This window comes from Blennius ocellaris (assembly GCF_963422515.1).
Source record: "Blennius ocellaris genome assembly, chromosome: 17".
NCBI classification, from domain to species: domain Eukaryota; kingdom Metazoa; phylum Chordata; class Actinopteri; order Blenniiformes; family Blenniidae; genus Blennius; species Blennius ocellaris.
In genome coordinates this window covers 19,418,498-19,441,617 of record NC_137666.1, presented here as the reverse complement: position 1 = coordinate 19,441,617, position 23,120 = coordinate 19,418,498, and the positions used below count along the sequence as shown (strand labels likewise).

General features: G+C 43.4%; 1 protein-coding gene across 2 annotated transcripts in view; it reads right to left on the bottom strand.

Annotated features, from left to right (window-relative positions):
* stac (SH3 and cysteine rich domain) overlaps positions 1-22,638 on the bottom strand; it is a 36,765-nt gene extending 14,127 nt beyond the window's left edge. The window contains exons 1-6 of one of the 2 annotated variants that reach the window (XM_080512477.1): positions 22,192-22,638; positions 18,538-18,871; positions 10,585-10,718; positions 3,877-3,958; positions 728-834; positions 139-220 (exon numbers count right to left, since the gene is read on the bottom strand). In XM_080512477.1, the coding sequence (XP_080368603.1) occupies positions 139-220; positions 728-834; positions 3,877-3,958; positions 10,585-10,718; positions 18,538-18,871; positions 22,192-22,305 (853 nt within the window). In that variant the 5' untranslated portion in view covers positions 22,306-22,638. The remainder of the gene's footprint in view (positions 1-138; positions 221-727; positions 835-3,876; positions 3,959-10,584; positions 10,719-18,537; positions 18,872-22,191) is intronic. The other variant, XM_080512478.1, reaches the window with a different exon arrangement.
* Positions 22,639-23,120: the final 482 nt, after the last annotated feature.

The following is a 23,120-nucleotide window of genomic DNA, read 5'->3' as shown; positions in this document are numbered from 1 at the left end:
AGAAACATGGAGCTCAGTAGAGAGCCGCTAAGAATGTTGTTCTGATAGTGAAATTGCAGAGTATGTGAGAAGAGCAGCGGTGTGTTCTCTCCTCGTCTCACAAACATGGCTTCAACCCAGAAGCACACGTATACTGACCGTCCCCGCTGTGCTTTCTGAACACCTCCTGTCTGCTGCCGTGAGCCACAACTTCCTCTGGAACCTTGTCCATGTCACTGGTCTGCAGAGGAGATAAAACCCGTAAACATGTCGGCCCCGGCAGGAACGACTTATTTTTTTTCAGTTTCAGACGAACCAGCTTGCTGGAAATGTGGAGCGTAAACACGCTGTTTCACACTGTCTGCATTTGGAAACTATTATGAATCTCCTGTGGAGATCACATTGTCTCTGCGAAGCCTTCGGTGAGCCACACACTCATTCACAACCAGCTGCACAGGACAGGACAGGACAGGGCGGCCTGGAACCAACAGCTTTCACATGCTTCATTGTCCAGATGCAGAGAGTGAAAGGATGGAAGCTACAATCAGGTGAATACATCTTCAAACCTGAAACAAGAGCTCCAGCGTTCCCATCACAACTCCCTCCAGACTGCCTTTATTGGTAGTGTTTACAGCCCTGCAGCCGCACTATCTATGTGGCCCATCAGCAACAGTAACATAAAACGCTTGATGTGCGTGTTTTGCTGTTCAAGACAAGAGAAAACTGGAGAAAAGAAGCAGGTCCTCACCGAGTTTCTGTTTGGGGACTCCGAGCCGCTGGCCCTCTTGGCTTTCTGAGCCAGAGACGTCCCAAACCTCAGAGCCTCGTACACCGGGTCCACCTTGTTCCCGCAGGCTGCAGACAGGCACAGCGGTCATTTACACAACTGGTCTGAACCATAGCACGCAGTATTTTCAGTGACTCAGAGAGAATAAAGACCCTTGGAAGCTCCTCTGATTCTCGTCAGACTGAGACAAAGTTTGGACGCTTTTACATTGAAATGTTTCCTGTTTTTTTTTTTAGCTGGTATTTTTTAGAAAAGGCTTGAGTGCCGCTTCTTGGATGCGCCTCCATTTTCTTTCCTGAATTGCAGATCTGTTCATGAGTTTTTCCACTCGTGTGTGAGGAGATGACCAGTAACAATGGAGGCAGTTTGTCAGAATTTAGCAGCTCTTCTCCAACAAAGTGAATATGTCCTCTACATTTCCTCCACAATCATCTGCCTATAAGGAGAACATTTCTTCATACAGACCATAGACTGACAGTAACTATAGTGCGCTCATCCAATACTGCAAGCACCACGATGGCGAATAAGCATTGACTTCCAGTCGTGGTCAAAAGCCAGCAGCACAATGAGAGAAAGTTCAGCTACACTGAGTCTTTACAACCATCTGACTATTCAAAATGAGCCATGAGCGAAGGTTTTAAAGGTGTGAAGTGCAATTAGGATTCGCACCCCTCATTCCTTGTTTTCAAAGTAACTGCTATTTAACACATAAACCATGATAAAGGAACAACCTGGTACTTTACAAATAAACACATTTAATTGCCTTTATGACAATCAAAGAAGCTGAGATACATGTTGCAGCGGTCCCCAACACACGGGCCGCACAGAAAGAATAAATAACTTACATTATTTCCCTTACATTTATTATCGGAGTCTGAACAATGTTTTATTTTGAAAAAAATGATCCGTCTATGACTCAGTCTTGACTCATGTCAAGAAGTTTCTTTTCAACGGGGAAAAGGTCCAGTGAGGAGACAGAAGAATAACATACAAGTAAGTAGAAAGACATACAAGTACACAGAGGATTCACATTTATTATTATATTTACAAAACACCACAGTATTTTGTGAGATTCACTGTGTGAAATCTCCTCAAGCTCACACATCTAACACATTGTGTCATGCTCCTTGATGCTGTTTTGCCATGATGAGAAGCCAAAGCTCATTGACCGTCTCAAACAGGCCAGTGTGGTCGACAATACAAGTATATAGTATATAAGTCTATGGTTCAGACACTGGGTCCATCCGAATAGACCCTCCTATCTGGTTTCCTATCTGCTTTTTCTTAACCCCGGAAGTGTTTCAGCGGCGGCCATGATAAGGAACGTTCGGATTCTCAATAAGCTAAGGAAAGGAGGCTCAATGCTTCATTTATAACCTCCCTTAGTCGAGGAAACACTGACGCTTCCTTTACTAAAGGAGACCAGCTCATGCTGTCCCGCAATGCCTCGCTGCGACAACAATTAAAGGAATCCGCTCAACCGAGCGTTCAGGGAAACTCACAATGGCTCAAAGTTTTCCAATGCAATAATCTGCCTCTAACAACTTTAAATAATCTAAAACCCAGATCCCAACTATGAATGTTATGCGGATGTTGTAAAACAAACACAGTGAGGTAAACTTTTTGTGCAGCCTATTTTTAGTCTGATTGGTTGTTTATTCAACTAGCAGCCTCTTTTCCCTTGATTTCAATTCAAACTTTGTGATATTTCAGATTATATTAGTGGTTAGAGGGACAGAAAAAAAGTGATATAAACGCTTTTTGTAGTCTATTTTTGGAAATGTGTGTTTTTGTCACACGTCACATAGTTATTGTAAAGGCTGATGATGAATAAGTGCTTTTTTAATTGAAACTATTTTGTTATCGTCTTTGAAAGATTGAACTGAAGTTGAACCTTAAGCCGATCGAGACCCTCGCCTGCAGGCCACACATTTGATGGCAGAACACAAGTTATTATGTTGGTTTGTTTTTTTTAAACTTTATTTAGAATTTTTCAAATTAATATACATACATATCGTGCCAGCCAGTGGCACACAAACGGATCCAATTTTACATAAAAGTCACACATAGAACACCCCCCTCAAAAAAAAAAAAAAAATAATAATAATAAATGAAAAATTTAATAAAATTAAAACAGAAATAAATTTAAATGAAAATTAAATAAACAAAAAAGCTGCAGTGTACCCTCAACTTGTTTTATGGCTGTAAAAGCAGCCATGTAAAGTCAGATTCAATGAAAAATGACCATGTTTTATGATATTTACTTTGAGATCCTTGTAAACTATTTTAATTACTTCATCTGTAAGCAGAATACTACTTCTTTCACCTAGTGAATAAAAGAGGAGGGGGGGGGGGGGTGGAGTCTTTCCATTTCAGGAGAATTAACCTTCTGGCCAAAAGGGAGTTAAAAGCAACTGTATTGATTTGAAATGAAGTGAGACCGTGTTGGTTTGGAAGAACACCAAACACTAGTGTTAGTGGGTGGAGTGAATGTTGACACACATAAGAATTTGCTTTAAAGATTTCATTCCAAAACCTGTTCAAGTGACCGCAGGACCAGAACATATGGCTCATGGTGGCAGGGGATCGTTTACACCTCGGGCATCCATCATCAGAAGCGTTATATATATATTTTGGCCAGCTTTGCTTTCGTTAAGTCAGCCCGGTGGAAGACCTGAAACTGTATCAAGCTGGGCCGCATGCCAGTCGAAGATGAATGAACCCGACTGATGCAAATATCCCATGTATCGTCAGGGATCTGCTGGTTCAACTCCAGTTCCCAAGCATTTTTCATCTTGGACAAAGACTCGGGATTTATCTGATGATTTGACTTGTATATTTGAGAGATTTTCCCTTTCGCCATGGGACGAGAGTGCAAACATTCCTCGAGGGGGACAAGTGGTCGGTAGGGCTGGGTAAGTGGTGAAGTGCTGAGCTACACTACGGATCTGTAAAAAAGGGACTTTTAGGAATGTCAAACATTGGACCCAGATATTTAAAGAGTTCTGTAACTTAAAATTACAACTGACTGGTGAAGTTGAACACATTATTGCTACTGGGGATGTAAGGGAATTGGCAGAACACGTTAGGATGCAGATGTGCGAGCTCACCAATGGGCATGACCTCTTTGATGCAGCCGTACTGTTCCTGGATCAGTAATGGAGAGCTGTAGTAACGCCGAAAGCCTTTTGGCTGCAGAGAGAGAGAGAGACAGAGAGAGAGAGAGAGAGAGAGAGAGAGAGAGAGAGAGAGAGAGCGAGAGAGAGAGAGAAATGGTAAATGGACTTCATTCATATAATATTTTTCAACTGCATGAGCATTCCCAAAGCGCTTCACATTGTTAATCACGTTCACCTATTCACACACACATTCACGCACCAATGGAGGGTGCCGCCATTCAAGGCACTGTCAATCCATTGGGAGCAATTTGGGGTTCAGTGTCTTGCTCAAGGACACTTCGGCATGGGGACGGGTGGCGATGGGAATCAAACCTGCAACGCACCGAGCCATGTCGCCCCGAGAGAGAGGGAGAAAGAGACAGAGAGAGAGAGAGAGAGGGAGATTTTTTACTAACTATACTTTACTTACACACACACACACACACACACACACACACACACACACACACACACACACACACACACACACACACACACACACACACACACACACACACACACACACACACACACACACACACACACATATATGGAAGTCTTTTTGTGGAGAAGAATGTTTTTCTTGCGCTGTCTCCAACAGCAGTCGTATGATTGGTCCGATATTTTAAGTGGGCAAGAACCTCTTATCATTCACCATGGTATTGTGTTTCTTTTTTTTTTTTATTGACACTTTTGGTGGTTGGGTGTAGCACATATACATAAATAAACATTGAGTTTTACAATGAGTCAAGTCCTTGTGTTATGTGTTATGTGCTACACCCAACCACCAAAAGTGTCTGGTGGAGGTGATGGTGGTGACGTCCTCTTCCTCTCTTCTATAATTTGTCCATTTTTCCCCATTTGTTACGAAACTGTGGCTCTTGGAGCCTCAGTTTATGTGGTAAGTCTCTCCATTACATGTCTCTCCTCTACACGCCCACTGCTCCACGGTCGGGGGTGTCAGTTTGTGCCATAGATTGACTTTTTACTTGGCGACAACAGTATTTTAGTTAGATACTGATCTTCCTCTTGAATTATCTCATTTCCCTTTTATCATAATGTATCTTCCCTCCTTATCATCAATGTCTTTCAGGACCCACTTTGTGCTTCAGCAACCTTTATTAATGAGGCCCAGGCCTGCAGATGTGAGGCCAGGCAGGGACGTCTTCACTTAACATAAAACAACACATCAGGATGGACGTAAACGTCTCAAAGTGTGTGACATAAGAGATTATCCTGAAATGGTGTTTAGTAAACCATGACGTCACTTGCTTTCTTTCCAAAGGGTTTTTATGCCAAGAGAACAAGCGTGGCTGCACAAGTGTCCAAGTTTAGAGTTCGCTGAAAATAGAGCTGTACTCCACTGGGAAACTTCCTGTTTTATTCACGACCTCTTAACCTAATTTTCCACTCCTGAGACTGATCATATCTTCAGGCCCCATCCCTCGGGCATCTGATGGAAAGACCTCACGAGAACACGGCCTCCATCTCCTCCGTATCACCTCTATTTCATTCTATTTGCAACTGATTCCAGTTTGATTTGTCGGAGTGTGGGAATACTGGGAAGGACAAAGAAAGAACCTACTGAGCTGCTTTCCTTTCAAACTCATCATGGGTCACTATTATTGTGTGTGTGTGTGTGTGTGTGTGTGTGTGTGTGTGTGTGCGTGCGTGCGTGCGTGCGTGCGTGCGTGCGTGCGTGCGTGCGTGCGTGCGTGTACTAATGAGCACTAAACAGACCTGGACACACGAGGAGAATCACTTCAAGCCTAAAAGCTCATTTCTTTCAGTTCAAAGACTCAGGAGATACGGATAATAAACTGGATACAATATAATACATTTTATTTCTCATGCACTTTTCATTTAAAGGTCCCATATTATACTAAATCGACTTTTCTGTGCTCTAAACATGATAAAAGTGCTATTTGGGGTTCATGTACATCCCCAAAGTGGTTTTATCATTGATTCCCTCAAGCTTGAGTTCACAGTGATCTTTCTCTGTTCTAACTGGTGGGGAGCTCAACATGTTGATTCAATTTGATGACACGGCACCACCTTGCTGACGCAGCACAGAGCTGGAGAAGCTCCGCCTCCAGGAAGATTGACATGTGGAGAAACCAAAGCAAGACACTATCGTCCACTATCTCAGTCTATGCTGCTTCACTGCTGTTTTTGTTGTTGTCGATAACTGTTTTCGCCATCATGTCCACTTGGAGAAAATGTATTTTCGGATGCAAGTATGGTTCCACACTATTTGGCTTGCCGAAAGAAGAAGCACAGCGGCGAATGTGGCTGGACTTTTTTTTTCTTTTTCGCAAAGAATGTGTTTGTTTGCGAGCGACACTTCCAGAACTACGGTACTTTGAAACTGGACTTACTCAGAAGCTCATCTTGAAACCTGCTGCTATTCCCACAATAAAAGACGCTAACGAGGCGCCGAGATCTGTAAGTACATTACTACCAAGCTAGCGTGAGCTGCTGGCTACGTCACCGAGGGGGTGGGAGGAGGCGGCTGTGAGCTGGGCTGCAGTCTCCGTGAGGGTGGAGGAGGCAGAGGAGCTGAGAACCACCCGTTTCATGAGAGGTGACGTCAGCTCAATCCAAGAAATAGCTATAATTTTACAAGTTTTGAGTGTTGTACACTGTATCACCCAAGTTATTATCCCACATGAGCATAGGATGGACTGTGAAACATGAAATATAGCCAAATATGTGTCCTTTAAAAATCTCAAACCTTTCAAAAACAACAGAGTTGTGGTGTGGGGGCTCTCAGTATCCAGGGTCAGTCTGTCCAGCAGGTTGAAATTTTAAAATATTCAGGAACAGAGATCGACAACAGCCTTCACAAACCACACTGACTATATTTACAAAAAAAAGCACAAAGCGCCACCACCTGTTATTGACATTTAATGTCAGCAGAGACATTTTAACCCTGGTTTACGCCTCACTTGTTGAATCAAACATCTCATTTAATGTTTCATCCTGGTACGACTCCCCCTCCGCTAAACACAAAAACATTCTTCAGGCCAGCAAAATCATCGGTTCACCACAGACTCAGGTCTCAGAACTGTACAACCGATTTGTGACCAGGAAAGCCATACACACACACACACACACACACACACACACACACACACACACACACACACACACACACACACACACACACACACACACACACACACACACACACACAGGAGCAGCACAGTATTACAGTTTATTCATATATTTTCTATTTTTAAAAAACAACATTGCTTTTGCTTCCACCAGGGGGGGCCGCTCCCTGCCGCCCTCTATACATATATTCTTATAACCCTCCTTGCCACATGTGCAATCCTTGAGCAGATCAGGTCCATAATGCCTCCCTCCAGCCCTGTCTCTGAGTGACGGCACCAAATAAGCTAAGTGTGGTTATAATATGGTTATAATAAATAATTCTTACGACAATGTGTAATTGTTTCACACTGGTATGAAGTTGGCATGTTCTTGCTTGTGTCAAGAGGACCGAGAGACGAACATAAAGTCATCCAATCCAGGCGTCCTTAACTTTTATGACCTCGGGGCCCAAATTTCCCAGTACAAAATGGCCCAGAGCCCGTTCAAATATTAGGACTATATAAGTATAATAATTGACCTCACTCTTGGTTTGATTTGTATTCAATAACTAAACAATAAACAATATTATACAATGTGATCATCACAAAGACATTTATTTGTCATGTGTATGTGAACCTCTACGTACAACAAGATGCCAAACAGACACAATTCATGAAACAAGGCCCAAGTGAGGCTTATTGACACAAAATTTACTTATTAATTACATTTTAATACAGCAAAAAAGGACTCTCAAAAGCATTGTTGAGAAAAATAGGTAATTTGATAAATAAAATCATGTGGTGATAAAATAATAAATACATTCAAAACAATAAAAAGTTGCATATGATTTGTAAATGAAATTGAAATAAAGTGCAAATGAAAGTATAGCTTTACAATCTGGAAATTCATTTGACAGTTGCTTCATTTGTCTTCATTTTTGTATTGCAGAAGCAGAACTTGCTTTTCATATCTGTGACAAATGAACAATCACTTTTTTTTTTTTTTAAAGCTACAACTCTCTTTTTATGAACATCTCTTAATGAGACACTGGCTTTGGTCTTAGTTGTGGCCTCAGTGGAGAATCCTGATTCACGTAGTCGTGAGTGGGAGGAGTTTCACAGCCCTCATTGTGTGACATGGGTTCTCCTTTGAAACAACAATCCGGAAGGTGGAAACTTCCAGAAGCTGGGATTCCACATGTGAGGGCAAAACCACATCATTTTCAGTGGGATCCACAATAAAACGGGTCCAACATCCACATGTGTCCCTCTCTGGGATCCTCAGGGAAGTATGGTGCTGAGAGACAAGAGCCACTGATCCTCACCTGAGGGGAGTTTTTCCAAAATGTCAGACAAAAGTGGAAACATCCTCTTTTCCTCCCTCTTCGTCCACAAAGCAAGTTTCCTCTTGAAAGCTTCAACTTTGCTCTGCAACCAAAAAGCCATGTTGCTTTTCCTCCCGTGAAGAGAGATGTTCAGCAAATGAAAACGTGTCACGGATCCTGTGACATTTGCCTTCAGGCACCGGATGCACCTGGACAGAGAGCTTTCTGCTGACGGCAGCGCCGGCGGAGGCGAGAAGGAAGTCAGCGTTTCTCTAATGTTATTACCTAACGCGCGCGGAGCGGTGATATAACGATGACAGGGATGGAGGGCGAACACAGATGTACCGGGACACTCACACGTCGAGTGTGATTTCTGATTAAGCACATTCTGCTGGGAGATGGTCCGACACAAGCTTCTGATCCGCCTCTGCTGGAAATAATATCCCCGAAGCTCAAAGTCGACAAATCTCCTGGCAGCACATTGAAGACGCTGTGCGAGTGTGCGTGTGTGTGTGTGTGTGTGCGTGCGTGCGTGCGTGCGTGCGTGCGTGCGTGCGTGCGTGCGTGCGTGCGTGTGTGTGTGTGAGAGATCTGGAAACTTTTATTAATGAAAAGCATCTCCAGAATCAAAACGTGTTTAACCTTTAGAGTGAAGATGTCGCCTTGCTGAACTAATGACTCGGGCTTTTCAAAAAACAAAAACAAAACTGAAGCACACAATTGCATTAACCCTGAAATAAAACAGGCTGAGCCTGAAACTTGACCTCTGAAGATGAAACAACGTGACGAGTTCAACTCAGGATGACTTTTACCAGCTGAGCAAAATAATCGGATATTAGCAAAAGTCATTCTGGAAATAAAAAAGGCACTTTAAGGAAGCTTTATGGAGCCAGTATGGAGTCACTAGAGTTACAACTGAGTCACTACAGAGTCATTGCAGAGTTACTATGGAGTCACTACAGAGTCACCACAGAGTCACAACAGTCTACGGAGTCACTACAGAGTCTACAGAGTCATTAAATAGTCTACAGAGTCACTATGGAGTCACTACAGAGTCATTATGAAGTGACTATGGAGTCACTAGAGTACAAAGTCACTATGGAGTCACTACAGAGTCTACAGAGTCATTATGGAGTGACTATGGAGTCACTAGAGTACAGGGTCACTACAGAGTCTACAGAGTCATTACAGAGTCGCTATGGAGTCACTGCAGAGTTTACAGAGTCATTATGGAGTGACTAGAATACAGAGCCACTACAGAGTCACTATGGAGTCGCTATGGAGTCACTACAGAGTCATTATGGAGTGACTATGGAGTCACAAGAGTACAAAGTCACTACAGAGTCTACGGAGTCATTACAGAGTCATTACAGAGTCGCTATGGAGTCACGACAGAGTCTACAGAGTCATTATGGAGTGACTATGGAGTCACGAGAATACAGAGTCACTACAGAGTCTACAGAGTCATTACGGAGTCATTACAGAGTCTACAGAGTCACTACGGAGTGACTATGGAGTCACTAGAATACAGAGTCACTACAGAGTCATTATGGAGTGACTATGGAGTCACTCGAGTACAGAGTCACTACAGAGTCACTACAGAGTCACTACAGACTACCCCCCCCCCCAAAAAAAAAAAAAAACCCCACCAATTTGGACATCCAAAACACCAATTTCAGCCTAAAACCACCCTGTAGAATCACTATAGAGTCACTACAGATGAGTGACTTCCATCAAAGGCCTGGGTGCCAAACACTGTCTGTCACAAGGTGAAAACATGGTGAGAGACTGAACAAAACCCACATCATGCACATTTCTCTCTGCTGGCCTCTGACAGGAGAAATTGCAGCCAGACGTGCACAACAACACAGTTCTGCAACTGCTTCATAAACAGTCTGCAGTCAGGACTGAGGATGACGCAACAATCCAGTGCAATAATGACCGCCGCAATAATGTTCAGTGCAACATCCAGCTCCAGCTGATGATGCATCCTGGCACTTTATTGTTGTTAATTTGAGTGTTTTTATACTTTTATTATGCTTGTTTTTAGATGGTTAAAGTCTAAATTGAGTCTTTTACAAAGTAATTTCTGTCATGTAGGTGTCGATGGTGTGTATTAATGAGTGACAATAAAGATCTATCTATCTATCCATTCATCCATCCACGACAGAGGAGCAGTAGCGCCACATGCAGCTCCAAATATCTGTTGTCCATCATGTCTGTTGCATCGTGTATAGTACCAGTTTTCCCATGCAGCGCTGCTGGCCAACTCCATTCTCACATTTGTGGTGCAGGCTCATCTTGCAGGCTTTGCAACGGAGGCCATGCTTTGCAGTGTTCCCTGCCAGGAACACCACGTGCTTGGCTGTTGTACCTGTAAAAACACACACACACACACAAAATGAGGTTCCTCAGTGCGCAGTAGATTGCACAGAGAAAAAAAAAAAGGTGGAGGAATGGAAAAGACTGCTCAGAGCATCGTTAGTCATTTATTCATTGTCTATACACCCTGACTCCCAGCCAGTTACTGGCGCTCTGTGCAGCCCACACAAGGAAGAACCTGTGAAGTGACATGTGGAACATTTTAACAAGGACACAATTGACAAAAATTCAACAGATGATGCACAGTATTCTAAAAGCACAGAAGTGTCTGTCGGCTACCATAACATGTGAAAGCGTCTCGAACTGCTGCCTGTGTGCAACTTCTTCTCACTTGTGTGTAACGGCATGAGTCACAGTCGCTGAGGGAAATTAAAGACTAATTGGAGAGCAAACGTTATGCAACGCTGCAAAGATCTGCAGGAATAACTCTATGATGACTCCAAATACTAAAGAGCTGAAGGAATAACTCTTATCCCCCCCCCCCCCCCCCCCCCCCCCCCCACACACACACACACACACGCACATCATGAATGTCACCCTGCCTTTTGACAGCTCAGTGTCTGGAGTGAGGAAGTGGTTCCACATTAACAGCGGAGGACAGTGTTATTGAGTCGTAGTGCTTTTATTAGTTGTCGTCTGGCCATTGTGCACCTCTGGCATGTTCATTGATTGGTGACATCAATGACATCAATGGTCACGTGCACTGTGCACGGTGCGACGTGCCCCTGTTGGTCTACTTTAACAGTGACAGAGAGCACAGCGAGGACACGGTGTGTGTGTGTGTGTGTGTGTGTGTGTGTGTGTGTGTGTGTGTGTGTGTGTGTGTGTGTGTCAAGTCCGCATCTCTACGCTGTGTTCACTTCCTGTTTCGTTGTGTAATCCTCCGTCTCTGTCACCTACCCTCCCTGTGTACTTCCTGTCTGATTGGTCTCACCTGTGGCTTCCCTCTCCTCATGTATTCAAACCGCTCCTTCACGTTTCTGCGCTCCATCGTCATTGTTGCCTGTCTTCATGACCCCGGCCCTCTCCCTGTGTTCTCCCGTGTGGACTTCTTGTGTTCTGGATTTGTCTCATGCATCGACCTTTGCCTGGACCTGGACTGTTTTCTCGAACGGCGTTTAGGAAACCTGTTTTGCATCTTCTGTTTAATAAAACCTGCGAACTCGGGTTTTGTCTGCGATTCTGTTTCTGGGTTCTCCCTCGGATCTTGACACATGGGATGATCTGTCCCAATCCTGCTCTGCTCATCGAGTCGGTGTTCATCTCTGTGGGGATGGACAGGAAGTCAACGAAGCGCCTGCTGATTAACTCATTCCAAGGAGGGGCAACATGAAATGCCTCCGTGGAGGAGCAGACTTCCGGCTTTCAGCAGAGACACACAACAAGCTGACACCGCTTTCTCCAGATAACGATGCTCAGTCATGCCTTTCGGTATTTTTTTTCAACTGAGTGAGGACGTTTCAGCGATGGGGAAGGTGACCAATAGCAAGTTAAATTGTTCCTTTACACCACAAACTAACACTGAGCTCTGACCCGACAATCACGTGTGACTCTGCAGCCCGTCTTGGTGACTCTACAGCTCCTCTGTATTGACTCCATCAAACATTTTGATCTTATTTTATGTCATTCACCTGTGTGTTTCTTCTCTCACGTTTCCAATTAACCAATACACCCTTTCCACATGACGTCACTCAACTTCCATTTTCTCATGAAGGAGGGCCCGTCGTTCAGTTGGACCCATTGAATATGGAAATATGGAATTTTAGACAGTGCTCAACAAAACTAAACATGATTTCTAAAGGTACCGTTAGCAATCGTTATTGTACTGTCGCTGTGCTAGATGTCGGAAAGTAACACGATAACAAGCAGCAGCTTCTGCTGCAGCCAGCCAGCGAGTTATTTCCAATTATTACGTCATGTTTGGCTCCGAAACAGATAAATGAGTTTAGTCCACACGTTGGCCGTGTTCGTACTGACGTCAGTGAGACTTGCAATAACACACCCGGAGTGAGGAGTCTGTTGAGGTTTCACTAACATCTGTGTGCTCCACCACACTCACACCTGCTCCCAGATTCATGTCTCTCGAGGGTCTTTCAAAATTGTTAGAAGCACATGAGGAACTTCTCCTCAAAGAACAGTTAAAAAATGAACTTATGCTCTTTACTGAGCTTTGTTATCTCGGGAATTTAGTTTATTTTATCAGTATCACTTTTATCAGTATCACTGATTGAGATTTCTGATTGAGATCTTTACTAAGCATTAATGTTCTTTTTTTTTCATATCAACAACTTCAAATCTGCAAAAAATAACAAAACATTTTAACCCCGCTATGCAAATCACAATATAACTGAGTATTTCACCATCAGTGAAACTTCGGGAAAGTGTCATATAATGCATGATTTAATTCATGAGCAAATGCAGAGTTCTTAGTACATTACGCAAACTGCCAAGTGAGAGAAAACAGTGCAGGATGTAATCAGAACACAAGCTATCATGGGAATTAATTATTTAAAATAAAGACCGAAGAGTATTCAAACAGTGGAACCTACATATGATTTAGATTCTTTAACAACTTTTTCCTTACTTTTGTGTAGGGATGGGGCCAGTATCGTTATGGGGTTCCAATACCAACGTAATTCACGGATCAGAAATTTTCGATCCAACCATTGTCCACATGGAACTAAAATACTTTGTACTGCTTCCTTTTCTCACCTTCTACTAACCTCAAACATGTAAACATTACTACATGTATTACTTTATTGTAGAGAGGAGTTTATTACTGCCTCATAAAAGGTCAACAATAATGATAATAATAATAATATTAAAGCAAACAGAGCTCTAGTATTATCCGATAGTATCAGCAAATATCAAAATGCAGGTATCGGAATCAGATTGGAAGTGGAAAAAATGTGGATTGGTGCATCCCTACTTATGTGTATGATTTATAAAACAATCACTACATCTGAAAATGCTCAAAAATGGTCAAAGGTTTTCAGGTTTTGTGACAGGAGAGTGGCAATCGCCACAAATACTAGAAAATCTTGTGTATGCCTGTCAGTCACTGCCAATGAGTCGCCCTGCCGTAGTGAAAATAATCCATTCAAATAGCAATAGCTGTATCAGAGAGAGAGAGAACTTCCAACTTCCAACTTTTACTCAATTAAATTATTTTTTTACTTACAAATAACATTTTAGAGTGGCACCAGTCTGGTTTTAGGAAGAACCACAGCACAGAGACACCCTTTTAAAGATTTTAAATGACATCAGGAGCAATCAAGACTCCCAACAGCTCACAGTCTTGATTTTATTGGACCTTAGCGCTGCGTTTGACACAGTTAATCATGGCATTTTATTAGACAGACTTGGGAATCTGGTCGGCATCTCTGGTAATGTTTTTAAGTGGTTCAGTTCTTATCTCATAGATCGATGCTTCTTTGCAAGTATGGAAGCACGTTCCTCAGGAACCTATGAATCAGCTATGGGGTTCCCCATCGGTTCCCAATCCTTTTTAAATCTATTCATGCTGCCACTAGAGGGCATCATCAGGAGACATGGCGTCAGCTTCCATAGCTATGCTGACGACACACAGGTGTATGTGGCCGTGTCTCCTGATGACACAAGGCGATCGATGCCCTTCTTAACTTTTAGACATTAAGTCATGGATGCAGCAAACTTCCTCCAGCTCAACCAGGACAAAGCAGAGGTTTTAGTTGTAGGTCCTGAACACCCGAGAGAGAAAGTTTTACCAAAACTGCTAGATTTGAACCCATCTCCATCTGTAAAGAACCTGGGTGTAACTTTTGACTCTGAGCATAATTTTATCTCACACATCAAAAATGTCACAAAGACTGGTTTTTATCAGCTGAAGAACATCACCAGACTCCGCCCACTTCGCTCTCAGGCAAGCGCGGAGCTGCTAATGCATGCTTTTATCTCCTGTCACATTGACTATTGTAATGCCCTGCTCTCTGGTCTCCTCAAAACAACCTTGTCAACTCTCCAACTATTATAAAACTCTGCTGTACGAGTGCTGACGAGGACCAGAGGGTGGGCCCACATCACGCCTGTTTGAAAATCGCTGCATTGGCTCCCCGTTCGCTTCAGGGCCCATTTTAAGGTTCTTTCAGTAGTTTTTAAGTGTCTTAACGGTTTTGCACCCTCCTATTTATCTGACCTGCTTTTACCGTATCGACCCTCATGGGCCCTGAGGTCCTCCGGCGCCGGCCTTTTAATTGTGCCTCAAACCAGGACAAAGACCCACGGTGACATAGACATAATAAAGAGCAGATGCCGCATCGACCACTACTCCCTATTGGCGCTGGCACCGCCATCTTGGCCCGGTCGTCCGCACCACTCAGTCTAATCTGCTTGACAGGAGCAATGAAGTGTCAAGAGACTTTAATCAGTCAGAACCCGCTGAATATTGAACTGATCTTCACCTGGTTTGGGGTATTTTGATGTTCATAGTGGAATAAACAATTTTATATATATATATATATATATATATATAATAAACAATAATATATATATATATAGTGTAGATTAATCAATATGAATCGGAATCTAGATACAAACGTGCGCAATACGAGTGTATCAATCCCTTCATTGTGCATCGGTGCAATTTACAGGTGAAATCGAGATACATCGGTCACTTCGTGCCTGCATCGATTTTTCCAAAAATACATTGTGAAAATTCGTTGTGCACGTTGTATTTTTTCACGTTGTTTTTCATTCTATCCTGTATTTCTGAGGCACGTTGAATGCGCCATCAGCCGGGATGTACATTTCTCCCAAGAGCAGCATAAAGCAGGTAGATGAGATCTTGGTAGATGAAACACTTAAAATCGGGCGTTTAGAAGTACTTTGGCTTTTACAAGAAAGATGGTCAACTTGACAGGATGCAGGCGGTTTGTAAAGACTGTCATGCTGCTAAACCTACACTGGCACAAGTGTTTCTCTGAACTAGTGTTCAGCACAACAGGTGATATTGACAATATATTTAATATATTATTGTGACAGCAGAGCCGGTTCATGAACATGTGGACTAACTCATCTACCTGGAAAAAAAGCCGCATGAAATAAAGCACCAAGTTAGGCGTGAGCAGTGAGAGTGGCATTTACTGACACATCTGGTTTCGAAAGTGTATTATATTTTTATTAATTAATTTTTTCAGTTATTTACATTGAATATGAATCAGAGAGGAGTCAGACATTCAAGCCCTAGTTTCCACCGCACAAAAAGTAGACCGGTATAGTCCGTTACAGTTCGTGTTTCCACCGCAGGAATGTGGAAACAAACCGCTCCAAACCGGTCCAAAGGCGGTCGCTTTTCCACTCCCCTTCCGTCGGGGTACCCGGGACCATGGAACTGGTCTGAGTTCGAGGAGCTGTCTGCTGATTGGTCAGTGGTTTACTACACGCCCTCAATATTTTAATATGTCGGCTGGATGAATCCTCTGCTGTCAGTGTGGTCAGCTTTGCACTGGTTGTTTTTTTTATTAATTTTTTTCCCTTTTCTTTTCTTTGCTGCTCAGCTTTAGCGTTGGTGTGGGGGCTTGTGACTTTGCATCGCGTTGGAGCTTTCTGTTTGCAGCATAGCGTCAGCCGTGGGGGTGTGACGGGCCGCGCGCCGGGGGGTTGGGTGCGCAGCTCCGGGACACCGTGAGCATTGAGCTCAAACGCATGAGCAGCCACTCCGGCACTGATCGCGCTCCGGCAGGTCCGCGCCGGAACACGGAGGCTCCGAGCTTCTCTGCATTGAACAGGAAACCACAGACCACATCTGTGGTTTCCTGTTCAAATGCGAGGCAGAGGCGGTCAGCGTTCTGTTCATCCGCGGTCAGTGCCGCTGCATCGCGGGGCCGGAACCACGGATCACGTTCGCTCTCTCGGGACAAACACGGAAGTTGCGGCTGCAGCTCTGCAGTTAATTAAACAGTTAACTAAACAACAAGTGCAAAGTGGAGGATGTAAACAACAACAGAGGATTCATAAGATCTAGCTCTGCAGCCAAGCTGAGACGACTGTTGTAACGTCACATATCTGCGGAGCTCGTAAGCCCCGCCCACTTTTAAAGCTCCTTTCTGTGGTGGAAACGGGTACCGGATTTGGCTCCGGCTACGCTCCGTACCGCTTCGCTCCGTCCCCGCACGTTTTGTGCGGTGGAAACGGGGCTTCAGTCAGTCTGTTTACAGCAACTGCAACTGCCAAATAATAGTTTGATTTTTTTTTTTTTTTTGCACAAACAGTTGTGAAAGACCTACTGTAATTGTGAAAGGTTATTATTATTTGCATTATTTATATTTGAAATCTTAGTTTAGTATCAGTCAGGCAGACTATGAAGAACATGGACATTGCACTATTGAAAGTGTCACTTTAAGTTACCCATTGACAGTGATTGTTGTTGTTGATGTCTTACTGTTTACGTTGTGACAGTGTGATAAAACTAGTTCTAAATGTGAGGAACTGATTCCTGTTCCTTATGTTGAATCTGGTTCCAAATCCCGATGCAGTAAAAAGAACTGTTTTTGTGTCGTACTTTTAAAGACGACAAAAAGAAGGTAAACAAAGTGAATCATAGTTCTTGTAGATTATAAGCAAAATGTTAACTTTAAGTTACATTTTCTGCTGATGAGGATGAGAATAGAGAATAAATCCTCTGCCTCCAGTACCACACATAACTGCAGCTTCTTATTTTCTAATTCCATTTTTGGTATAATTTTTTACATCGTGTTGAATCACATCGTATCGCACCAAATCACCTTGTATTGCATTGTATAGAATTGAATCGCCATCAAATCAATATTGAATCGTATCGAATCGGGAACAGGAGTGAATCAGATCGGATCGCCAGGAGATTCAATGAATCTCTAATGTATCGTATCGCTGGTTGTGTATCGACATTCGTATCCGAATCATTGTCAGTGATGGAGATTCACATGCCTAATATAAATAAATATATATTTATTTTATTTTGGTTTTTTTTATTTTGGTTTTATTTGTGTTCATTTGTTTCTTAATTATCTATTGTATCCTTGCACTGTTTGTAAAGCATGTCAAGCACTTTGTAATACATTGATTGTATAAAAAAAAGTGCTATACAAATAAAGTTGATTGGTTGATTGATTGATTGAACTGTGTGGCAAGTCCTCCTCCTCCTCCTGGTTGTTCTGCTGTGCTCACGGTGAAGGAGTGACGGGACGATGTGAACATGAAGGAGAAGAGGTTGAGGAGCCGGGGGCAACTGGAGACCACGGAGACTGGCGGAATAACTCGGTGTGTGAACAAGACTGACAATGGGACTGGGTGCATGAGGAGACAGGTTTGGTGTGTGTGTGTACAGTATGTCTGCACTTTGTCGACGATGTTTCTTTTCATTGGTTTTTCTGAAATCGTGCTTCTGACTACAGAACGCAGTCGAGTTGCATCTGATGCTTCCTGCGTGGAAACGCGTTTTCTTCAGGTTTGCTGGGCCCTGTGTTGCTACAGGTTCAGACAACTTTCATGTGACAGCCATTTATTTGATCTATTTTGCTGTGTAACCTTGTGCTCGCCTGGTTTCAAACATTCATGCGACCATATGGTAGGAAATTATAATTTTTTGTATTGTTCTGAGCTTTAATGTGTTGATGCTCCCTCACTTTCCAGTGTTTTGTGCCCTGCTTACAGGGAAATGAAAGACATTAAACTAAGTTTCATAACCACAATACACTTGCAGCCCAAGTTCCCATCTTTCAATACATTTGATGAAAGTTTCCGGCTCCACGGACAAAACTGAACATACACGGACGTTTGTGTGTTTTTCACCCTACCTACGATCATGTGGTTGCAGACGTCGCAAAAGGTGGGCTTCTTGAAGATGTGCTCCATGAAGCAGTGTCCTGCAGAGTCGACCTGCAGGGGGTTCCGCGACTGGGAGCGGGAGGTGGGCGGCGGAGCGGTGGGGATGGCCGGGGGCACCGGCGGGATGGGCAGGCTGGTGGTGTGGGGCGGGGCCATCCCGATGCTGCACAGGTGCCCTGTGCTGCTGCTCACGTCGGACAGCAGCCCCGTCTTGTTTTCGTTGCTCGTCCGGAAGAAGTTGTCCGCGCTCTTGCTGCGGATGCTCTTCGTCTTGAAGGACAGGGAACGTTTAAGTCTCTGCAGCTGGAGGGAGTCAAAAGAAAGACAGAGCTGTGAGACAACCGAGATAAATAAAATACCTTCTTCAGCTCATAACATGTGGAGTTTGACCTCTTCAGCCATGTGACTTTCAGAGACTGATACAAACGCTGTCACTGACTCGTCTCTGCTGGAAACCCTCGGGAGGCTCGGCTACCTGTGGCCGATACGTCACATTAACACCATTTCTCACACACTGGCTGCAGATCAGGCTGTTGCCTCCATCAATCTCATTAGGCGTCTCCTCCACAGTAACACTATTCATAACGCTGGCACACCAGCAGCTCCTCATTTAACCTCGGTGTTTACCACTCAAATCCTCCAAACACAATCACACACGGCTGTAATCTGATTACGCTGCGCTTCTGAGGAAATGGATTATGTATTTTGTCAGCGGAGCAGACCGCCTAATGATGCTGATTAGATACGATCAGACAGAGCAGGTCTGAGTCCCCAGCTGGAAACAAGCAAATGAAAACTCCAGCGGGAATTAATTCGTTCTTTCCCGCATTTGTCACAAAGCACACACACACACACACACACATTACACAAAGTGAAATCTTACACCCGGAATAAAAGGCGAATGCCTGCACATGCAAAGGTTGCGCTTGTCATTTTGGTGTGCAAAACTGCTTCTCAGGCCTCGCGCTGCACACAAGCTCTGACCCAGTTCAAACCTGGGTTTTTATTCACGAAAACTAGAAAAAAAAATACATTAAACCAATAAATAATTAAATAATTGCCGGTTGTAAACCAGCCGTAACTACAGAGAATCAGCGTATCAGTGGAACCAGAACATAAGCCGGTGACGGTGAATCAATTCTCTGGGTCGTTCTTGGAAAAATCCATTTGAACCGTCCCCCCCCCCCCCCCCCCATCCCCGACACACACACACACACACACACACACACACACACACAGACACACACACACACACACACACACACACAGAACTCCATAGAGGCGGTGGTCATGTAACAATTATGCTTTCCGCTACGTTACGGTGCTTTTATGTAGTGAAAATAAAGACAATGTTAATAACTAAAAGGCCGTGAGTGTGTTCATGCACAGAGGAGCTCATGCAGTGGCGGCAGCGTCATAAAGAGTTATGTTGTGTCAAAAAGCAGGGAAGACTGACGGGGGCTGCAAAACAAACTGCAAAGCCACATATTGAATGAGACTGGACGTTAAATTATTTTCAATAGGAGTTTCTACTGATGGACAGACGACACTCCAGGACAAACAAACCTTCCGGACCCATAAAGTGACTGTAGAAACACATAAGCTTTGTACTGACTTGTCTTTAAAAGCAGTAAAAGTTGTCATCGTTAAACAACTTTTATCTCCATGTGCATGCAGTTCTACCCTCACGATGGACTAAAACCATCAGCAGGCTGCAGTCTACTTGAGACTGGAGGCTCACCTTCCTCTTCTGATGTTCAGGCCTCACAGTATTCTTAAAGAAGGAATAAAAACACAAATAGAGCTTTACTTCAGGATGTAAACCTCTTCAGCCTGTTGGAGAACTGAATCTGGTACTCACTGGCTGAGGTGTTTTCTGTGATATTTATTAAATTACATGATAATATATTGCGGAACTTTTACATGTCATATCAACCAGGAGTCTCTTGAAGCCGCAGGTGAACAGTAAATGTTCTGAGCTGTGATGAGAGAAAGTGATCCACAACTGACGGGGCAGTGGAGGCTTCAAGGTTAGAGAAGCGGATTTGGGGACGAGGGCTGCAACAGTACCAACTGTGATCTTGTAAAAATAGAGATAATTTCATCACACCCACTGTGACCGCAACAAAGAAAAACTTTGAAGTGTAAATTTAAAGGTTATTATAGTAATATTTTACCAGTCTGGTCACTCAGGATGAAACTGGACTGGATGTGGTCCCTGAAGTGCATTAAATCTTATTTAATAATTATCTTGTATACATCTTATATACGTGTGTATATATGTATTTATATTGTACACATCTTGTATTGGTTCAGCTATGTGCTTTTAAATGATCAGAACATATTTGGTGTTTGGTTCATTCAATATCATCAACTGGTCCTACAATTTGAAATGTTTTTTTTGTTGTTGTTTTTTTTTAACCAATTCAAGATTAATCTATGATTAAAATAATCGTTAGTTGCAGTCCTATTGAGGACGGAAGCTCGCAGGTTTAAATCCTGCAGCTGACCATCACTGTGGCTCCCTGAGCATGACCCTTGACCCCCAGTATCTCCCAGAGTGCCGTAGTGTGGCAGCACCTCCACAGCCGAGAACTGGATGAAGCCTTCACTGAATCTTATGTAAAATAATCATTATCATCTTGTGTTCCTATTCTAAATACACATCAAAATATATTTCTAAGTAACTCCTCTCTTCCAGCTGAAGGTCCAAACGTTCCATTTATTGTAAAGAAAGGTTAAATAGTTGATCCAGTGCCGTCTGAGTCTCCTGCACACTGCTGTTCACTTCAGCTGACGCATGTTGAGTTTCCAAAGTGAAATAACACGATTGAATGGCATGAATAAATCCAAATAAAAGCCAACACTGCTAAAATGGCTAAATAGATTTAGACAATAGCTGAAACTGATGAAATAAGTAGAAATGAAATAACAAATTTCTTTACTTTAAAAATAGCTTCAAGGGTAAAGTAGCTAAAACCAAGAGAAACAGCGAAAAAACATCAAAAAATTTAATTAATAAATAAATATCTACTATTCCAAATTGTAGTTGTAAAATGTAATTATTTCAGGATAAGATCAATTTGTTTTTTTAATGTATTGTAAAAGGGCAAATACTTCACGAGCTGCATTATCTTCAGTTTTGAGAAGTAAACTAAGTATTAAAGAGGACCTGGATTGGACTCTGAGAGCGAACAGAAGAGAAACCGGAGACAATGAACACGTACTGACCGGATACTGCACTGATAACTGCAGTAATCTGAGTACATGTGACCCACATGCAGACGATATAGATGTCCTGAGGCACGTTTCAATCTCACACTTGTTTCAGACCTCCAACACTGCAAAACGTATTTCACTGTCAACAATACTCCTCTGCACACTAGAAATTAAACGTAAACAACGTGTAGGCGTATAAAGGAGCTGCAGAAAAGACGTCAATCAGCGTGAGTTTAAAAAGTCTCGTGAGGCTGATTGGAGACGTGTGTTGACGACAACCTCCACGGTCATCCCGATCGGACTCTTCGAAAAGGCCGATCGGAGTGTGATGCATGAGAAGAGCGGAATCGCCCTCGCTGCTGCTGGACGGAGAAGTTTGTGTCGGTGATGAGCGTCGGTCCTACCTTGGTCTCCTGCTGACCTGCGCTCGTCGTCGGGGATTTCGGGGTCTCATCCTGGACCTGTTCGTCCTCTTCGCACCCACCGTCGCCCTGGATCGAGCTGCCCGGCGGGATCATCCTCTCTCTCGGCGTGTGACCTCCCAACTTAACGGCAGCTTTCGAGTCGAGTCACTTTCTCGCCCCTGCCCGTCACATCGTGTCCGTCCGTCGGACTGTCGCTGAGCGGACGACCCGAGGGGGAGACATACCACCGATCCAGAGCCGCTTCTGCTGCTGGGGGGAGGAAAAAAGCAATAGACAGACAGACGGAGGAAGACAGGAAGAAACCCTGTTTTTGTTTTTTGTTCGGAAATCAAATGGATTCTGCTTTCCGTTTGAAGGAAGCTCTTCTTGGGTGTTTATTGAGGCGCCGTGCGTAAAAGCTGCGAGACGTGTCCAAGTCTGCCGCGCGCCGTGCGCCTCCGTGCCAGAGCTCCGGGAGGAGTGGTGGCAGAGGAGAAGGAGGAAGTGGAGGAAGAGAAACAGGACAACACAAGCCAAAAAAAAAACTCACACACCAATAGGACACACTGGGAAAAACAGCCAGCTGTCGGCCAGCAGTTTTTATAAACCAGTTTTTTTTTCTCTATCATGTTCCTTGTTCAGATCTTATTCTGACTCCGAATATCTTCTTGAATTTAATATTTTCCAGGGTTCAGATGTCTACTTTCTTGAATCACCTGATAAAAATAGCCAATTTGACCTTTAGGTGAACACAATCTTTTAATTTTACCTTAGAGTTTATTTATACCCAAACTGTCCCTTTATTGAGCTGTTTAAGCCTTTATCTATGCTTTTTGTAGCTTTAGGTCCATCATTTGATTTGTCTTTAATGTATTTAGTGTATTTAGTGTGAATTGTGGCAGATGAGCCACTTTAATCAGTTCAGAAAA